The sequence below is a fragment of the Asterias rubens genome, chromosome 21 (genome assembly GCF_902459465.1).
Source record: "Asterias rubens chromosome 21, eAstRub1.3, whole genome shotgun sequence".
Classification (NCBI taxonomy): Eukaryota; Metazoa; Echinodermata; class Asteroidea; order Forcipulatida; family Asteriidae; genus Asterias; species Asterias rubens.
In genome coordinates this window covers 11,083,974-11,105,894 of record NC_047082.1, presented here as the reverse complement: position 1 = coordinate 11,105,894, position 21,921 = coordinate 11,083,974, and the positions used below count along the sequence as shown (strand labels likewise).

The window sequence follows — 21,921 nt, the reverse complement described above, 5'->3', positions numbered from 1 at the left end:
TCTCAACCCACTAAAAAAAAATAAGGGGGGGGAAGAGAAAACAGAACACATGGTAAAGACAAATCTATTCACATTTGGTTGCCATGGAAACCTTTTGGGGCAGTTCTCATATCACAAAGAAAAGAATTCTCCACACCTTCGGAAGTGATTCAAGCACAGCAACAGAACATGCAGCACACATTGCAACACTATTGAACATGTACACGTATGGGAATGAGTATGATAATAATAATAATATAGCGCACGTACCAAACAAGGTACTCAAAGGTGTTGAGTATACAAACTTTCAGAAAGATTATTGAAGGTTACTGAAGTGATGAATTCTGAGACTCAATTTGTTAGCACCTTACAAGGGTTTCAAGGTGCTTTGGCGCATACAGCAGCCACAGCCCTGATCATTGGGGCAAGCAAACCCCTTCTCTTTGCGATAAGTGCACTTGGTTCTTTACATTTTGGGATTCGGACCCACACTCTGCTGATCAGAAACACCAGAGTTTGAATTCGTTGACTCTTAACCGCTCGGCCACGACACTTCCACATATGGTGATTTGAAATTATTAAGACTCACTAAAAATCCATGCATTTTAAGTACATATAAACCACAAGGGAAATTGTCTATTCAGTGAGTTTCTGGTGGATTATTAGTTGATATGTTCAATAAAAAAAATTGTATCCCCCTTAAGGCGATCCCCTGGCTGTCGCTTGCTTTGTATAGTAAACTTGGACATCCTAAGGTTGTACACGCACTATGCACCCCCAAACAACGACCAAAATAGGGGGACGGCCAGCCCAGGGCTAGATAGTTCAGTTGGTAGTGCTTGCACATTAATCCAATCGATTGTTGGTTCACATCCCGCTCTGGTAAATTGTTTTGAATACGCTAGCTTTTGCATCTACGGGAGCACCCTGAAGCATGAAGAATAAAGCCCTGTTCATACTTCCTGCGATTGGGATACAAATGCGACACAAATTTGTACATCACAAATTAACAAAGAACAATTCATAATACATGTTGTTCAACTCCTGCGAAACATTCTTTGCGAAAACAGCCAAGTGATGTCAAAAATTCGCTTCGCATTCAAAGGAAGTATAAACCTGGCTTTAATTGGCAAACCATTCAAACCACATCACAGTATTAGTTTCAAGGTATTGTGGGAGCATACATTAGTGTCCGCTCCGCTCTGCACTGATGGTAAGATGTGCGTACAAAATTAACAGTGCTCAATCAGTAGAATGCATTCACCACACGACAATGCATCACACTGCAACCGCAGATGTTGGGCATTCATTCCAAGGTTGATCAATCAATGTTTAATTTAAAAATGTAAAAACGCGATGAATAAAATTAAGAAAAAATATATCACACAATCATGGGTAAACAGCAGGTGACAGCAGATAAACGACGTGTGTCAAGTTGTCAAATTTATGAAGTTGGAATATTCATTACAGAAGGTAACATGTCAACATCAATCACATTGTTTTGGTCCATCCCAACCACCCACACCCATCAAAACTTAACCTCATCTCTCTGCCACCTTGCAAGACAGCATTCTTTTCTGTCGTCTTTCTTTTTCTTTTACTTCTTCTTTCCATTATGATGATTTGCCCGATGAAAAGGACACACCTATCAATAGGAATGCGAGAGCTAGAAGACATACATTGTAGCTGCTGGCAGAGAGTTGAAGCCTGGCCGTCAAGAAATTGGATGCTTTTTATTAAAAGGTCAGGTTGTATTGTAACGTCTATCTTGACGGTTGGCTGGGCGGGCAGACTGCAGGTGATTCTACACGGCTTTGATGAGATGACAAGTCTTCAAGCCATTTGGGATTAATGCCTTGAATAATGCAGATTCTTTGAAATTCGGGGTTCAATGAGAAAGGTTGTTTATAAATGCAATTACATTATGTTTTCATGTATTTTCTTACTCTGTAATTAGACTTTTGAGACCTATCATAGTTGGTCCAAACTATTGCGTTTTATTGAGTTCCATCATACTTAAGTTTTAAAAGGGTAGTTTATGGCTATCAAAATTATCATATTGGTGGGAAAGTAAAACTAAATTATCATATTAATGGGAGTAAAATTTAGCCATGATAAATATAAAATTCTGAGAATAAGACTAGACTTTCACTGTACATGTAGCTGAATTTGCCCAACTGATTGAATTTTCTAAGCACAAAGTACTGTAATTGTAATGGTCGCACAAACTCGAGCGTAATTGTCAAATTAGTGCGGTAAATCTAAGCATATTTTGTCCAAAGTTTAAATTTTGTCTCAATGTTTATTTTAAACAAATGATTTGTATTATGAGGCTTAATTTGTAAACCATTTAGGATAACTTTCTGTATAGCGCCACCACTTTTTCACTCATTTTTACAAAAGGAGATATCTCATTGAGGTAAATTAGATACTATAATTGTTTCATATCAAATGAAAAAGTGGTGGCCCAATACGGAAACTTTTCCACCATTTATTTGTAAAACTCTTTTTGCCTTTTCAACTGTACTGGCAGGGCACATTCATGTAAATTAAAATTGTATTGAAAAAAATTCCGATGGGTATTTTTATTCTCAAATACTTGGTAAAAAATAATAAGGACTTTAAAAAGAACACCTTTGTTTTTTAATAGAAAAATGTTGTATTCATTCAGGTAACTTCTTGTTTTGACAGTCCCATTTGGGATTCCCAATGAAGTTAATGAACCCTCAATGTAAGTGGAAACTGCAATGTTATTATGGATTGGGAACATTCACTATTCCACCAGCACTGTCTAATTGTGTCCCTTTGTGAACATATTGGGTTACAGGCCATGCAGAGTTCACCACAGCTTTTAGTATAGAAACAGGAGTTTTATTTTGAAGTGTTTGTCAATTTGTAAACTCTGCTTTATCCTACCCTTATAATGCGAAATACAAACTTGTACAAAAAAAAGGTAATTTTGTTAATTCAATATTATTAAAAAAAGATAATTCTGTAATTTTTAATGAATGTGAGCTCTGATCAGCATATCATTACAAAATGTACATTTTGCACATTACTGTGACATTCAATCCAGACTATCTCTGTACATATAGACTGTAATCACTACATCGTGCCTAGTGCCGCTCCTTGTAATCTAGATCAAGATTGCTATGTACCCCCCTTGTATAATCATCAAACTTCCTGTTTTTGCAATTTGCCATTTCTCTCTTAGTATCGTTCTATAAGTAGTTGGTTTTACCAGTAGTTTGTGTAGCTTTGTACATTGAAGAAACTTGAATAAATTTCCCCTCCAGGGAAAAAAAAAAAAAAAAAAAAAAATTGGAGAACTCATGCGGTAACATTGTCAATGTCAAGGTACGGCAAACCACACTTGAATAATGTCTCGAGTCTGTCGTTGTATTGATTTAGTATTGGGCCTGGGGCACAAAAGGTGTAAATCTTGAAGTAACCGAGTGAAACTGACAGAAACCTGTGGTTACAAAAGACAGGCTGTTAAATCTTGGTGGATACAGTGAGCACTATTGTACACCATGTACCCTTTCCTTACCAATGTTCAAGGCTTAAAGGCAGTGGACACTATTGGTAATTACGCAAAAAATTAATCAGCATAAAACCTTTCTTGGGGACGCGTAATGGAGAGAGGTTGATGGTATAAAACATTGTGAGAAACGGCTCCCTCTGAAGTGCCGTAGTTTTCGGGAAAGAAGTAATTTTCCACGATATTGATTTCGAGACCTCAGATTTAGAACTTGAGGTCTCGAAATCAACCATCTAAACGCACACAACTTCGTGAGACAAGGGTGTTTTTTTCTTTCATTATTATCTCGCAAGTTCGATGACCGATTGAGCTCAAGTTTTCACAGGTTTGTTATTTTATGCATATGTTGAGATACACCAACTGTGAAGGCTAGTCTTTCACAATTACCAATAGTGTCCACTGTCTTTAATTAAGGGAGGGGGGGGGGAATTTTGTGTTCAGTTGACCAGAATTCAATGCGAAACAAAAATGTTAGTTATAACAATTGAACTACTGAATTTGAAAAGGCCTTGAGAAGACTTCTCTCATTTATTTTATTTAATCAACAGAACTATATTTCAATATATTAGACAAAAAGTCGACAATTGAACTCTAAAGGCCAAGTCATACTGCAGCGAAAAAAACTGATAACGATCACGACGCACAGAGAACGCATTCTACTGGTTAAATCAGCATTTGCGTATTCTGCGTGGAGTAATTTAACCAATAGAATGCGTTCTACTATTTAATGCTCGTCCTAGCCTGTGATAAGGACTGCCACTGCACTGACGTCCTGGATATTAGCTTCCTACGAACTACAACAATGCGAACAAAATTTTGACTACAATTTTAAAATTTGTTTTACATGATTTGGGAAGTTCAAATTCCGTTCATAAATCATTGTACCACACTTTTGATAATCCGGGGCGGGCACCAAGGCTTCGTACTACCATGGAGCGTGGTACTACACTACAGCGCTCTAGAACATGTCACGTTAAATGTAATTTTTGTACACATTTTTTTGGACCAATTTTCAAATCATCACATCTGGACAGAGTCATCATTTAGTAAGCCGTGTTATGTGTTATAGTAATTCCACAAATGTAAGGAATAAAATGAGGTATGTTGGAGTAGTAAAGGACTTTTTTAAATGGGAGAAATTTTCAATCAAACTACCACGCATTTTGAGACCTTTGAAAACTTAGCGTTTAAGACATGTATCGAAGGTGGGCTGTAATGGCGACAGTGATGAGACCGATGTTAAAAGCGGAGCCATTTACAGCTCAACAAGTTGGGCTACCTAAGTCCCTAGCCTAGCTTACTTAAACTAGCATCGGAGGCCGAAGATGGTGGCCTACAGTGGTCTGCATAGTAGGCCTGAGGATAACTTTCCACATGGCGCCACCACTTATTCACACATTTTTTACAAAAAGGGATATCTCATTGAGGTAAATTAGATACTATATTAAAGGGGTGGCGCCATACGGAAACTTTTCCAGGCCTGGACTGAGAGTGAGAGTAATTAGTAAAATCATGGTAAAATCTGTAAAGAAGAAGCCATTGTCACTCAAGAGTCTAGTCTGTCAAGTGATCAGTGACACAACGAAGGACACCTAGTAGTACATTCATCATGTCCATGGTACATCAATACAATACCTGGCATTCGGACTATACGTACACCACAGTGTGCGTACGGTAGTATACGAAACGATGAGAATACGAGAAAAATAATTATGCACACAGGAAAAGCATTCAGAAATCGCTGACTTACGATTCAGAGGAGCTGGAAAGATCTCCACTAGCTACTATACCTCCTCTTGATGCACACTTATTTTGCGGAATTCTGAGGGAGATTATTGTCCTCAAACACAGTTCAGTCGATCGTATCGTTCACACTTCCACAACCATCATCACATGTCAACTGGACGAAAACATAGCGTGTGATACTATCGTCTGGAAGGCGGCAATCACCAACATCAACACTGTAACATGTCTATGTACTTTAGAGTCTGGGGACAGACTAGGAGCGCTCTGCCACCTGCAAGATAGTCTTGATTCAAGACCTTCCTGCTATTTATTTTATTTTAGAGACCGACACATGCACTAGCACTTGACCAAGTGGGCAAATAAACCATGATTTGAAAGGAAATGTGTACCCTTTGTTATGATGAAAATAATAATTGCATAATGTTTGATCCATAATCTTGAAGGCTGTTATACTATGGGCATGCCAAATTTTGGACTGGCTAATATTATTGTGTCCACTAATTAATGGTTAATTAACCACCAGTTATACAATATTTGTATCAATCGGCTATGGTTGAGTTTATTTTAAGTATTTTTTTTTATTTTCAACCTTCCTTAATACTGGACATGAATGGTTAAACATTGGTCACTTTGCTGACAAGTTGTGCGGGATGCGGTGCCATATATAAAAAGAAAATTAATGGTTAATGCCGGTGTCCCAGCGAAATCCCGCCATAGAGAAAAGGACCCTTGGGAAAAATTAACATAGGCCGAAGAAGGTTTGTTCAAGAAAGAGGGCGCTATCAGATTCAGAAGTTTGTACACAGTTTTCGTCATGTGGCGCAGAATCTCCTCACACACATGCAGGAGATTCTGTCCCGGCCGGAACTTCGGGTTCTACTTCGAATAGCGCCCTCTTTTGAAAGATCATCCTCTAGATCCAGCCCATGTTAATTTCCCATTAATTATGGGTGAAAAAGAATCTCCGGCGGGGCATCAGAATTTCTCTGCAGTAGAGTTTAGCACCTTCCCGGGGACGGCGTGCTTGTTTGTTCGGATGTGAACCGTTGAAATGTTTACGTTACTCCAAAATTTGATATGCCTATAGTATAACATTATTCAAGAATCAGGGCTGAAAAACACCTTTTATTGTTAATGAAGGCTCAAAATTATTTTTAAGGGGTGGTTTAGTCAACCTCATAATATGCAATATTGTGCGTCTGGTTAAAGGAACACGTTGCCTTGGATCGGACGAGTTGGTCTATAAAAAGGCGTTTGCAACCGGTTGTTATAAAATGCATATGGTTGGAAAGATACTTTAAAAGTAGAATACAATGATCCACACAAGTTTGCCTCGAAGTTGCGTGGTTTTCCTTTTACTGTGCGAACTAACACGGTCGGCCATTTATGGGAGTCAAAAATTTGACTCCCATAAATGGCCGACCGGGTTAGTCGACGAGGTAGAAAGAAAACCGTGCAATTTCGAGGCATGTTTGTGTGGATCATTGTATTCTACTTTCACAGCATCTTTCTACCCATATGCATATTATAACATACGCTTTTCAAAGACCAACTCGACCGATCCAAGGCAACGTGTTCCTTTAATTCACCAATTATTGGTGGGCCAATTACAAGCCAGCTCCATTGAAATGACTTCTCAAGAAGTTGTCGTACCCTCTTCCAATACACAACTCTGAAGTCTATCACACACTGATCTCTATATAGGGTGCGTTCGATTAGCTTCCCCGCGGTGCTCACTCGGGGAGCCCCTGGCAAGAGCTAATCGAACGTTCACCCAACCTCTCGTGGTGACGTCATGCACGTAGGGCCGGCCCGGCCACGTGACCCACTCCACAAGTAGGGCACTTGGGGCTGACCCGGGTGAGCCCTTGGAATGACGTCAAAAGCTATTCGAACGCACCCGGGCAGACCGTAAAGCTATAGCTCTATATGGGGCCGGCAGACCGGGGTCGACGCAGAAGGGAAACTAATCGAACGCACCAACGGATCATCAGTGATCTATCACTCTTGCGCCCTCTGCTGCCGAACTTGGCTTATTATGACAAGGATTAAGACTTTCACGAGTGTTTTAACAGTAAACAGGGACACATTTCACAGTTGCATAAAGTTTCACAGTCCCAGATCTTTGTCTACTCTCTAAATGAAAATGAGTGAAAAGACACTCTTTGAAGAGCCATGTGAGGGACAATTCTTGTTCGAGTGGTCTTCCACTCTTTTAGATTGAAATTGCATCTTTTTTAGTGATTTTTCACTCTGTCCTGGAGTGAAACCCCTCTTAAAGTCACCTGGAAATAGAATTTTTTTCTTTATAACATAAGAGTATATGCTTACGAACAATAAAACATTTTTTTAGTAACTGTTTGTCACGAAGATATGTTTAAAAAATATATAAAGTTGTTTGGGGGGCTGACTCCGCCTACCCCTTTTGTGACGTCAATCGAGGCAGACTTTGCCTGCAATGCGTATAGTAAACACACGTGCAAAGTACATGTACGTCCAAGTCGTGAATTCGTGAGTTGGTACATTTCAAAAGTGTTTTTCTGCATTCAGCATTGCCGGTCGGCATTGCCGGAAAAAAACAATTTTTTTTTTGAAACGTACAAACTCACGACTTGGTCCGTACATGTACTTTGCAATTGTGTTTACTCATACGCATTACAGGCAGAGTCTGCCTCGATTGACGTCACGAACAGCGCCCTCTCGGGTCGGGGTCTACTCTTAAATTTTTAAATAACATAAGAACTGATTTTGTAAAACCTTAGTTAACTGTTTATTCACATTTCACTCATCAAAACACATATATTAGTGACAAAAGCTTTATTTTGAAAAAATACCACTTCCAGGTGACTTTAAAGACAGTGGACACTATTGGTAATTGTCAAAGACTAGTCTTCACATTTGGTGTATCTCAACATATGCAAAGTATAACAAACCTGTGAAAATTTAAGCTCAATCGGTCGTCGAAGTTGCGAGATAATAATGAAAAAAAAAAAAACCCTTGTCACACAAAGTTGTGTGCGTTATGCTTGATTTCGAGACCTCAAGTTCTAAACTTGAGGTCTCGAAATCAAATTCGTGGAAAATTACTTCTTTCTCGAAAACTATGTCACTTTAGAGGGAGCCGTTTCTCACAATGTTTTATACCATCAACCTCTCCCTATTACTCGTCACCAAGTAAGGTTTTATGCCAATAATTATTTTGAGTAATTACCAATAGTGTCCACTGCCTTTAAGAGAGTACGCATCAATTAAAAACCCATTATGGGTCGTTTACAATACTGAAATATATAAATAGGTCACATAAATTAATTTGCTTGAACCTGCCTTGAAGTAAAAAATAACACCAAACATCTGTGCCTCTGAGGAATAATGCCTATCATAATAATAGTCGTATTGTTAAACATTAATAGTTTTATTTTATGTCTGCATGTTGTGTATTGTAATAAATGAAAACGTCAATAATAAACATTTCAATAGTCTCATAAAAATAATTAAGAATTTATTGACTATTAACGAACAGCCGTTCCTCTCTCTTTGTTGACGTCGTTTCCTATAAACCAATCCCAAATTTTGTTATCACAACAATTAAATCATGAGTGTTGTTATAAAAAGCAACGTCAATTTGCAGTTTGTTCAAACCACTTCGATGCTGAAAACCGAAGGCCTACTGCTGAGGTTGACAATTTTCCCATAACACTATGTTTTCGTCAACATCTGTAGTTTTGATGAGTCTGCTGGCCTTCCTCCATGTTGCCCAGTTTGCTGAACTGAAACGCCAAGGTCAAAAATACCTATTAACGGTGAGTATTGTTATTAGAACAACCTGTCTATATTATTGTCTTGCTGGTGGACCTGGGGTCGATTTCACAAAGATAGTCCGATCTTTAGGACTACTCCTAGTCATAGGACGTCAGCGACTCGTCGTCAACACTTGAGATAAGACTAGACTCATCTCTTTTGTGAAATTCAGCCCATGGATTGCATTGTTAGTGAAAACTCCTCACCTGAACATCAATGAATATATTGAACATTTTCCTTGCGACAGAAGCTGATATAAAGGTACTCTTTTACAAGTAAATGTTAAACCCTATACTGCCTAACCCCTGTTAAAGGCAGTGGACACTATTGGTAATTACTCAAATTATTAATTATTAGCATAAAACCTTACTTGGTAAAGGGAGAGGTTGGTATAAAACATTGTGAGAAACGGCTCCCTCTGAAGTGATGTAGTTTTCGAGAAAAAAAATAATTTTCTACGAATTTGATTTCGAGACCTCAGATTTAGAATTTGAGGTCTCGAAATCAAGCATCTGAAAGCACACAACTTCGTGTGACAAGGGTATTTTTTTCTTTCATTATTATCTCGCAACTTCGAGGACCAATTGAGCTCAAATTTTCTCCGGTTTGTTAATAAAATTTATGCATACTTTGAGATGCAGCGAATGTGAGAAGACTGGTCTTTGACAGTAACCAATAGTGTCCAGTGTCTTGAATTTAATGTTCACGTTGGGTAAACTAATACCTCAATACTGTTTTGTGAACAGTTTCATTTTGTTTTATTTATTTGCTTGAATACATTAATTGTTATTCCATCAGGAGGAAGAGCTTGGACGAGAACACGACGTTGAGAAACGAAACCCAATCGTCTTCCCTGAAGACCACGACGGTATGAGATTAATGATTACCCCCCATGTAGACTTGACTCAAGTCCCAATCCCGTGCCATCCCCAGAAAACAACTGCATTCCAAAACCTGTTTCTCGGGACCACATTTTGACGGCGAGCGCGCACTGTACTGTATGCTACGGGGTTGTTTCATAGTGCGTTGAGGTAATAGCTAGGGACTTGCGTCAAGGGGCCATTATAATAGATGAGTCGTGTTTGACTCTCGGCTGAAAAAGCCGCGCGGCCGGGTGCATTTTTGACTCGAGTTATTTATTACTAAATGCAAATTTTTAGAGCAAAATGGTTATTAACCGGTATCTACGATGTCTATTTGGCCCTAAAAAGGTAATAGTTGAAATATTGAGATCATCCTTAATTGGCTGTTTAAGCGGTAACTTGTGTCCCACGGCATTGTCCCTATATACTACTACACCATCCAATGGATTTTCTTTAAAAAAAATCCTAAACATTGGAAAGAAAACAAATTTCTTAGGTATGTGGAATGATCCATTCTAGGATATCAATGAGTTTGACTCCTCCTCTCATTAAACTTTGGTGATTATATGTGATTCCATTGGAAATTCCGCCCAGATAAAGGGTATTCATTTAAAGACAGTGGACACTATTGGTAATATTGTCATTGACCAGTCTTCTCACTTTATGTATATGTGGCCCACGGTATTTAATAGGCCAAATAATGGATAGAGGACACGGCTGTGTTGTTGTTCTTATAATCACGATATTTATTCTGTAAGTAGAATTAGACGAAGGAAAGGAAAGCTGTTTACGCGTCTTCTACAAGAATATGAATGACTTTTTAATTAATAAATGCTAATGCATATTTAAGATATATTTAGATTTAATAAACAAAACAATTAAATTAAATGGTAAAGGTATTGCTTAAGGCAGAAAACAAATAAAACAAGATGGCGCACGGTTCCCGCCAAAAGCTTGCTGGCGGCCGCCATCTTGAATTATGTGACTCAGTCGACGATAGAGACATCGTAAGTCCAAATAAACAAAATGGACAGACGTTAAAATAATATTATACTCTATTATACATTTGCTCTCGTCACATGTTGTATAAATAAACGAAATAAAGTTATAAGCATAATATGAAAATAGACTATCTTTACCTGTAAGTAGAAGACGAAGGAAAGGAAAGCTGTTTACGCGTCTTCTACAAGAATATGAATGACGGTGAAGTATAGTGCGCCGCCAACGGTGTGAAAGCTGATTTGATTTTGGGGTGATTTGCATATATGAATATTTTTAACAAATGACGTAAGTCTACAATCTATTTTTAGAGGGGGGTATTATTCATACCGGTGACATATAAAACAAACCTGTGCAAATTTGAGCTCAATTGGTCGTCGAAGTTGCGAGATATGAATGAAATAAAAAACACCCTTAGTCACACGAAGTTGTGTGCTTCCAGATGCTTGATTTCGTGACCTCAAATACTAATCTTGAGGTCTCGAAATCAAATTCGTGGAAAATTAATTCTTTCTCGAAAACTACGTCACTTTAGAGGGAGCCGTTTCTCACAATGTTTTATACTTTCAACCTCTCCCCATTACTCGTGTTACCAAGTGAGGTGTTATGATAATAATTATTTTGAGTAATTACCAATAGTGTCCACTGCCTTTAAAAAGCAAGCAATAATTGATTTATATTATATCAATTTTTAGGTGGTATCTGCGTACTGCCAGCTGACACGGGACTCTGCAGAGGTGCATTTCCAATGATTTACTTTGATTACATGGCGGGGCATTGCAAACAATTCGTCTACGGTGGCTGTGGGGGCAACGAGAACAGGTTCGACACGGTACAGCAATGCCATATAGCATGTGGTCGCTGATCATAGTCGGAACACCCTTACATACAAACCGTAAAGCTTTCGCCTAATACGAGAATGGTTACGGTTTGTTGTAGTCTATTTGTAGGTTTAGGGAAATCAAAGGGAAATTTTTAAAAGCATGAACCCTAAAACACTGTAAAAAATAAATTATAGTCAAAACGACGTTGGTTGGTCATAATATTAGACATCATGTTAACTTATATAGTCAGTCAAAGTGATGTGTAATTATTTTACTTACTCAGTCGTTTTGACTATAATAGGAATTTGAATTTCATGCAATATTGAAAAAGACAACAGCAGTAAAAAGTAGAAAGATTAAAGGTAAATTTAATAAGTGTTGAATAAGTGCTGTATGCGCCGTAGCACCTTGTAAACCCTTTTATGGTTTTAGGTCCTTCACTCGAAATAACTGTTCAATTAGCAACTTGCTTTGGGTTTAGGAGTCCTTTCTTTAATGTCATACAGAACATTCTAAGTTACCCATAATAACATAACCATCATTCTCTTAATAATAAATTTAAGTGTTTACTTTAAAAGACGCTGATGAAATTAACTAAACTAGTTTATTGTTTTAACTGTAGAGTTATCTAGACTCAAATATACATTTAGTCATTTTGTAACTGAAAACCTTTTAATGCTTACTTGCCATTCATCTTTATAACACAATTTAACTTCGTTAATACTTGCATGTACTGTGTTAGGTTAAATAATCTGATATGTGATATGAATTACCCGGTAAATACCGCATTTCAATATTACCCAGATATGAAATACCAGTTATGCAAAGTTTATACTTTGTGAGCAAGCATAGAGCATTTTTTTGTGGGGCAATCCGCGCTCATAGAATGACAAGAAAAACTAGACATTAGGTGTTTGTGAACAAACACAAAGCTGTTCCGTGTTCTTTTGCTTTGATTATGTGTTAACATTACCAAGGAGTCTATAACTATACGGTGCCACTTCATGGGGTCACGGTAACCTAAGGCTAATCTCTAACGCCCAAGGAGTCTGTAACTGAAAAAAGTTAGAAAATCGGTTGTGTAGTTCTTGAGATATGGTGCCACTTCTGGTTGACCCGGAAGTAGAGGTCAACTTGGGGTCATGGATTTTCAAAGTTTATTTTTAATGCCTCAGGAGGATAAAACTGAACAAACAGGATTGAAAATCGGTTGTATAGTACTTGGCGTATGGTCCCACTTCCGGTTCACCCGGACGTAGAGCCCAACATGGGGTCACGAGTTTTCACAGTCAATATTAATGTCAATGAGTCTGTAAGTGAAAACAAATTGAAAATCGGTTGAGTAGTTCTTGAGATATGGTCCCACTTCCGGTTGACTCGGAAGTAGAGGTCAAATTGAGGTCACGGTTTTTTTCAAATTTTTCTCCTATCCCCAAGGAGTCTTATAACTACAAACAGTCGACATTCTTAAAGAAGAATGTCGTCTTCCTGTGATAATTTATCTCGGGATGTTGACATCCTAAAAGTAGGATGTCGTCTTGCTGTGATAACTTATCTCGGTATGTCGACATCCTAAACGTCAGTTGTCATCTTCCTGTGATAATTTATCTCGGGAAGTCGACATTCTAAAAGAAGAATGTCGTCTTCCTGTGATAATTTATCTCGGAATGTCGATATCCCAAAAGTAGGATTTCTTTTGTTGAAAGGATTTTACTTGTATACGTCTTGCTACCTAGTATTACATTTTCAACAATCTTTCTAATATTCATGGTCATAAACTACATTAAACTAAACAAAATTCCCACGTAAAACTCCATAAGGTTTGGAACATAATGGTCCCGCAAGTTCAAATACGCGCGAGACTTGCTTAGTCTACACAGAAGGTAATAAATAATTTATTACAAGCAAATGCAATCGTACAATAATAGAAAACAAAAACTAAAAATCAATGCAAAACACATGTAGGGGATGGAGGGGCCCATAAAAAGCAAACCTTAACGAGTACGGACCCCCCCCCTTTTTTTCTAACGAAGAAAGCAATGTAAGCAATTCTATTTAGTGGGTGTAATATTATGTAGTGGCAAAACAATTCAAAATTACAGGAAGAACAAACACAAAAACAGTTAGCGTAAAATAAAACTTAACCATATATTTAAATGAAACAGATAAACAAAATACCCAAAATAAATATTAGAGAAATTGGGCCCCACAACTCTTGCTGGGAAAAAAACCATGTCGAAATATACCATTAATGTCCATTAGAGACGTTTTGTAGTCACCTTGGTTGGGGAGCGCGGAATCTAGCAAAAACACACGAAAATCCCATGGCTGGGACATCAGTTTATACACCAGACAAATCTATTATATGGATATTCTTTTGAATATTTTATTTTGCGCATATGGTCCGTGATTCATGGTCTGTTGAATATAAGTGGGCTGTTGTATCGACAACAGACTTTTATCCTTTTGATCACCATCACCCCCCTGTATAATAAACTTCAACGGCTGACGATTGCACTTTCGGTATTGTCATTGTTAAACTCCGGTTCCATTGTGTGCTGTCTGTTACCCTCAACGCATAGATTTTCTTGTGAATTGTAGCTGTGTATGATTCATGGTTCGCTGAATAATATGGCAATAACAAACTTTTATCATTTTGAACTGAATGCTTGATTTATTATCTAGAGGTAAATGCTTGAGGCCAGTAAGAGTATTGTGCACGTACACTATGTAGTTTTTGTTCGAAACCGTTTGCTAACAGCCATTTATGTTACCCTTTGAAATAAAATCAGAAAATTTATAAGTTTGCTTGTTGCATAAAATTAAATTGAAGATGATGCCTGAATTGATTTTTACAATCAGAGTTGGACTCTAGACTGACGTGTTGGACTCCTTAAACACTCCAAGTGGTTCAATAGGTAGTGCAATTCCAATACTTATGCTGATGTTCTCATGATGTCAGCATCAACAGGAAGTTCCAACAACTTTGTCCCCTTGTACAATTAAATATGCAAATATGGGTCACGTGGTTAATTAATTACGATTTTAAATTATTTTTTGGGTCGGTGGTTTGATGTTTGATCTAGTACAAGTTGATTTCACAGAACTCTTAACCACCAAACTCTGTGCTTATGATCACCATTTTTCGCTTACTGTGTTTTTAAACATCATCGTGTCATGCATGCACACAGGTTATGTTGGGCTAACATTTGAGAAAAAGAAAAGGCAACACTATCGATATAAAGATAAGAATCAAACTGAAATATTACAAAAAGAAATATATTTTTAGTTTTTGGGGATACAAAAAATATTGATTTCGGACGGAGATTCGAACTGGCAATTCTCAGATGTGTAGTCGCGACTGATTACCACTAGGCTAGAAGGGCACGATGTAAACATTGTGGGTTTTTACATGTGTGCATTAACAGAGGGGATTATGATCCGGCGAAATAATTCTCGTTTCATGATTTTGCGACCATTGTCACTAAATATGAACTGCTAACGCCTTTAACTATTAAGTAGGGTTGAAATGTAGTATTAGATGCCTTTAGGGGTTTTTGACGAGGACGTCGTCGTCGTCAAAAACCCCTATTCAATTACGCACGTTCGTCCACGAAGAAAACACCTCGGAGTCTAAATTTGACATTTTTTCACTAATTTCTCAAAAACTACAACACCACAGCAAGTAATATTTAAGGGAAGCTTTCAACTGTCATTATCTTCAAACTGTTTAAGTTTAGTGTAATTCTGTGGACACCATGGTATGTCGTCATCGTCAAAAACCCCTATTTATATATGCACGTTCGTTAAACGAAAACCCTAAGCCTTCGTGTACAAAGCATATTGGTCCAGAACTCGGTTAGGAAACGAAGAAACAGATACTGCGCTGTGGTCCAGAACGTATGTAGAAAAACAAGAAAAAGAGACTTGAGTAGACTCCTCTCAAGAAGTCACAACTCATGATAGGTACATACTGAATTGCATTTACCATAGAGAATGTTTAACAATAACATGGAAGTGACTGCATCCAGTTATGTTCAAACGCCTAGACTCATCTCAAGAAGTCACAACTCATGATAGGTACATACTGTATGGCATTTACCAAAGAGAATATTTCACAATAACATGAAAGTGACTGCATCAAGTTTACAAATTAAAAATTCAAATGAAGACCACGTGGTTAATTAATGAAGAATGTTTTTTTTTGTTAGAGTAAAGCTTATGTTCTAAGCTTCAATTTGATATATGATTTAACTATTTTATCCTCATACTTTAGGAGTAGGGGCCTGAACAAAAACGCTGTGCAAACGCTATGGGGATTTGAACCAAAATTAGAGGATAACTCCGCAAAATCAGCAATATTTACAACATTAAATAAGAAAATAAGTACGACATTACTTCCGAACTCTAGTAATGCAAAACTATTAACAAAATCTAAGAGAGGAGACTTGAGGAAATTCAAATCAAAAAGAAATTTATCTACTACGGGAGTTTTCTTTCCCGACTCAAAACTAAGTAAATTAACTCTAGAAAACCGTTCTCTTGTCAAAAAGAAACATGTCATAAAATAAGCTAAACTCTACGAATAATTTATACAAGAGGAATTGATGGAAAATAGAATGGTAATTACCTGAAAGGAAGACGGAGAAAATAATGTGATGTTAAGTCTCCGACGTCAAAGGAAAGATTGACCCTCTGACGTCTTGCGGCCGATGAGGGCGCGCTAACCGGTGTAATTAAAAAGGTGAGTATGAATAAATGAAAAGTACCCGGATGTGAATTATTCTACTTGTCACAGTAGGCTAACTGTGTATGCTCCAGATCCACTCTTTACACACCTAAACTTGTAAGGCCAAGTCTTCTGTCGTTCTCAGAATGGAGGTGGTTAGTATTTCCAATTAAAATTTTATTTATTTGACTTTTGTAATTTCACAATCATTTCAATCAGAGGCAATATTGGTCGTATGCTTTCATATCGTTTTGAATATATTCCGAAATATTTGATGCATCTTTTGGCAAAGGATACCCGAAAATGAGGAAATCATTTTGTATTTTTGTATGACTCTCTCGAGAGTCTCGGTTGTTATATTGCGGTAATAATTTACCATAAGTTCGGTTCGCTTCGTGTCGGAGATATACGCTTGCGGATACACGGCGCTCTTGCTTATGTTGTACAGCGATTTCATGTATTCGATGTCTCGAGACACAGTTTCAATCTTTCCAATGAAATCATAGTCAATGTCACAGGGTACTTTTAGCTCATGAATAGGTAGCCAGTGGGGGTTCAATATTTCTTTTGTTGTTGAAATGTAGTGCAGAAACTCCGGGAATGTCAGGTCTGGACGCCGACTCTTAGGGATGGCCTTCCCACGAACTTTCTTGATGATGTCCCTCGACATTTGGGTGACGACTTGATTTGGTAAGTTAACAAATTTATCCACGTATCCGGACAGCAGACGGCTGATTGGGTTGCGGACAAAGATAACTTTCTTGTAGGCCTTGAGCTTTGGTCGGATTTCATCAAAAGTATCAATACCCAAGCATTTACTCAACTTGGCCACCCCTTCTGTCGTGATGCTTGATATGAATCTGAGCCAGTTTGAATAACCTGCCTTAAGCACTAAGCAGAATGCGACTTTTCGATCATCCAGTAAGTAAGTCAAGCTACGCCATTGGTTCTCATACTTTGGTCGGGGAAATCTTAGATGGTCCTTCAAAATATTGACTGGTTTAAGTCCTAATATGTTTTTGCAGACTCTTTGTGCACGTGTCCGTCTTTGGTGCTGAATACGTTCAGCTTCTGTCTGGTCGACACCATGGACCACTATGGTACTCTTAGAAAGTCCATCATTTTGTGGTTGGCGATGAACTAAAACTGATAAAAAAACAATAATTTAACTAAGTTAGTAATGTAATCATTGTGCAGTCGCTTAGGTGCAGTGGCGTAACTGAACATGTTCAATCATTTTTTTTTTTTTATTCCTTGTTAACTTTTTTTCTTTGATCATTTTATCCTTGTGCTTCGGGGGGGGGGGGGGCGAGTTGGGACAAATAATAGGCTAGTAATTGGTATAGGATTTCAATTATAGAGACATCAATCAAATTAATGTTCACCTTACGACAGACCCTGTCGGCCTATGGTGAGGCTCTGTGCATAACGAAAGGAAGAATTCCTTTGTTTTAGTCTTGGGGAAGTGCCTTGATTGTTTAAAGGATACGATGTATATCGTATTGTACATACCTGTCAGGTCGTTGAAGACATACACGGACGTCATCAATGAAGTTAAAAACACGAATGCGAAGATGAAGCAGACGAAAATTGCGGGCCGCCTTTTCAGCAACATCCTGGAAACTGTTCTGCATGATTACAAAACAAAAGATGAAACACACGATGTACCTCAAATAAGAACACTTAAAGGCAGTGGACACTATTGGTAATTACTCAAAATAATTTTTAGCATAAAACCTTACTTGGTAACGAGTTATGGGGAGAGGTTGGTGGTATAAAACGTTGTGAGAAACGGCTCCCTCTGAAGTGACATAGTTTTCGAGAAAGAAGTAAATTTCCACAAATTTGATTTCGAGACCTCAGATTTAGAATTTGAGGTCTCGAAATCAACCATCTAAAAGTACACAACTTCGTGTGACAAGGGTATTTTTTCTTCTTTCTTTATCTCGCAAGTTCGACGACCAATTGAACTCAAATTTTCACAGTTTTTTTTATTTTATGCATATGTTGAGATGAACCAAGTGAGAAGACTGGTCTTTGACAGTTACCAATAGTGTCCAGTGTCTTTAATTAGTCTAAAACTAAGATATGAAAATTTCATTTCAAAACGAGTTTCGTCTCAGGAGGGATGTACCAGAACGTAAACGAAAGGACGTACGGAAACCTAAATAGGACGTATGGTAAATGCTCGGGCGTGTAACCAGAATTTTGATTGGTCACTCGATACTCTTGCACCAGCAGCACTGCCTGTCCCCTCATTACTGGAACGTATGCAAATCTTTATTGTCCGAGAGGCGGTCTGAGGGGCGCACCACGACCAGGCCCAGATTAACCTGTAGCCCTATTGTCCACAAAGGATGGGCATACCTCCTGACAGAAGAGATAGTCGTGTGCAGTGTGACAGATTAGAGCCCCGGCACGTGTAACCACATGACGGTGGTTCAACCCGCCAAATTGAATTGAGTGAAGTGTAGAATCTCATGAATCTTTTTCGCACTATAATTATTCCCGGTAAAATTCCCGGGAACCTTTGGTCGATCTTTTTGAACTACTAAGAAAAGCCCTTTTCACACCATAAGTATTTCCTTGGGTTTGATCGTAAGTGTGAAACGGCCGTGCATATTCCTTTTGAAATAGTACTCCCGGAAGTTACCTATATAAAATGGGAGAGTGAGAACGATTGCTGTGGTGACGGTGGGGTTAAAAACTCCAGGGATTTTCCCGGGAGTTTATGAAAAATTAGTGCCGCCGATCGCCTGCAATACTAAGGGGGGGGGGGGGCAATTTTAAGCCATTTCGGTCCATTTCGCGCTATTTTATTTATTTATTTATTTAATTTTGGTGAGCTTGTTAAAGACACTGTACACGTTTAGTAAATAATCAAAATATAAATCAGCATACAAATGTACTTGGTAACGAGCAACGGAGAGCTATTGATAGTATAAAACATTGCGAGAAACGACTCCCTCTGAAGTAACACGGTTTTTGAGAAACAGGTAAATTCTTACTAAAATTTTCAAAGACTTCTGACCAGAAACGTTTTATTACTATCTGAAAGCACACTATTTAACAACAAGGGTGTTTTTTATTTCAGCTTTTTCTTGCCATCAATGACCAATTGAGTCCAAATTTTCACACAGGCTTGTTATTTGTTTGCATATGTTGGGATACACGAAGTGAGAATACTGGTCTTTAACAAATTACCAAACGTGTTCAATACCTTCAACTATTTAGGGTAGAATTCTGTAGACCCCCCATCTCTTATGCTTTGTGTGAATATTTTAGTTTTGTGTTAATTTATTGATTACATTAATTTCTTCATGTGTGTCCCTCGAGTAAATGTACACCCCACATACACCCAAACCCCACTCAAGTATCTAAGGAGCTGAATGCACATTCCGATTTTCTCAGGGGAGTCAAGGGCTGTTTTAGAAGCAAAACTCAGATGTAAAATCTCCTAAAAATTGAATATTTGAAGTTAAAATTTAAACATTACTTCCCCGAGAAAACACAACAAGGGTCACTATTAAGATGTCACATGCACGAAACGAAGACACATGGGTAAAGGGGGAAACAATATTTCCCTTCGCCATTTGTAAACGCGTCTATACCACCGGGATTAGGCTATTATTTATAAAGAAAACCACACAGCGCAGCCCCCCCCCCTATTTACCCAAATGGGCGGTATGTATAGTTCTGCGAGTGAATTATATTATCCAGTGCACTGTTCATTGCTCATTATTCAGAACTGGGCGTACGCCAAATGGAATAATTAGGTACCCATGTGACACGTACACGCTTATTAGATTTTTAGGTTTTCGTCGTACGTCCTTTCGTTTACGTTCTGGTACATCCCTACTGAGACGAAATCTGTGTTCGTGAAATTTGTTTTACTCATTTCTCAAAACTTCACTAAATCGGCAAGTAATATTTTGAGGACAGCTTTCTATACCACGTGTAAATTTAATGTAATTTTGAAGTACACGAACCCTTTAAAATAACACACACAAAACAAAGAAAACGGATTAAAAATGCTTAACGACCAAAAGACAATTATTAAAAAGTTAAGCAAGTAAGAACAAGGTTAGACAATTTAAGATAAACAGATTAAAGTGCTTAAAGGAACACGTTGCTTTGGATCGGTCGAGTTGGTCTTTGAAAAGCGTTTGTTATAAAATGCTTATTATTAGAAAGTTACTTTAAAAGTAATATATCTTGATCCACACAAATATCACTCGAAATTGCGTGGTTTTCCTTTTACCTCGTAGACACACGATCGGCCATTTATGGGAGTCAAATTGTTGACTCCCATAAATGGCCGACCGTGTTAGGTATGTAAAGTAAAAGGAAAACCACGCATTTTCGAGGCAAATGTGTGTAGATGATTGTATTCTACTTTTAAAACATCTGTTTAACCATATGCATTTTATAACAAACGGTTACAAATGCTTTTCAAAGACCAACTCGACCGATTCAAGGCAACGTGTTCCTTTAAGAAAATTACAAACGACTACAACAGTGATAAACATAAACTTGACTCCCATAAATGGCCGACCGTGTTCGTCGACGAGGTAAAAGGAAAACCGTGCAATGTTGAGGCATGTTTGTGTGGATCATTGTATTCTACTTTAAAACATCTTTCTAACATATGCATTTTATAAAAAACGGTTACGAACGGTTTTCAAAGACCAACTCGACCGATCCAAGGCAACGTGCTCCTTAAAGTTCACAGTAATTTCGATATATTAACACAGATATTATCGGTATCAATAATATATTAAGGATCTTAAACTAAACAGGTGGCACGGATGCATATTCAATCCAGACAACAACAACAAAGCAAAAACACACATTCTAGCAAAATACTACATTCCAGAGTCTTACCTTCTGTAGGATCTTGGCAGAATCAACCCGTTAATAAGCAGCAAAACACGGCAGCGACCAAAGCGCCTGCAGCCCGCTTTAGTATCTACCGTAGATAGCACCAAATCAACCCTAGTTAATTCCGTGTGTAAACCACACCAATGGTTTATCCACTTCTTAGATATCGATGAACCTTTGGAAGACTATATAGCCCCCACAAGTGTCTAAAGTGTTATCTATTATGAATTGGCGTTTTACCACGGAATTCAGAGTACGGAATAAATTAACTCTTGGCAGAGTTCACTACAACAACAAATCCTTGTGTCTGTGTATATTTATCAGGTGGTAAAGTGGCTCTGGAGGTTTACTGACAATACCAAAAGTGCAACCATCCACACAAAGATTCAAGCTCATACAATCTCAACGCTCTGATGGCGCTCAAAAGGACAAGTTTATTGTCGCCTCACTCAACCACACCCACTTTCATTCAACGAACCTTTAGGGGAAAAAACACCCGTCCAAGGTCGACCTGTGTATAATGAGAATTTGTTGGTGTGAGAAAGAAATGTACGGGGGTCA

At 38.0% G+C, this 21,921-nt stretch overlaps 3 protein-coding genes across 3 annotated transcripts in view; 1 reads left to right on the top strand and 2 right to left on the bottom strand.

Moving 5' to 3' along the window:
• Positions 1 to 5,474, bottom strand: part of LOC117304721 (serine/threonine-protein kinase Sgk1-like) — a 77,925-nt gene extending 72,451 nt beyond the window's left edge. Inside the window, exon 1 of the mRNA XM_033789322.1 lies at positions 5,271 to 5,474. The gene's annotated coding sequence lies outside the window, so the exon portion shown is untranslated. The remainder of the gene's footprint in view (positions 1 to 5,270) is intronic.
• Positions 5,475 to 8,922: 3,448 nt separating this feature from the next.
• LOC117304595 (kunitz-type serine protease inhibitor textilinin-4-like) lies at positions 8,923 to 12,721 on the top strand. The gene is made up of 3 exons (XM_033789131.1): positions 8,923 to 9,066; positions 9,863 to 9,932; positions 11,622 to 12,721. The coding sequence occupies exons 1-3, from the start codon at positions 8,965 to 8,967 to the stop codon at positions 11,789 to 11,791; spliced, it is 342 nt and encodes a 113-aa protein (XP_033645022.1). The 5' UTR covers positions 8,923 to 8,964; the 3' UTR covers positions 11,792 to 12,721.
• Positions 12,722 to 16,017: 3,296 nt separating this feature from the next.
• LOC117304317 (carbohydrate sulfotransferase 11-like) lies at positions 16,018 to 21,376 on the bottom strand. Its single transcript, XM_033788696.1, has 3 exons — positions 21,364 to 21,376; positions 17,992 to 18,102; positions 16,018 to 17,625 (listed from the first exon to the last, which is right to left on the bottom strand). Exons 2-3 carry the CDS (start codon positions 18,092 to 18,094, stop codon positions 16,721 to 16,723), a joined length of 1,008 nt encoding a protein of 335 aa, XP_033644587.1. The 5' UTR covers positions 18,095 to 18,102; positions 21,364 to 21,376; the 3' UTR covers positions 16,018 to 16,720.
• Between the last annotated feature and the right edge of the window lie 545 nt (positions 21,377 to 21,921).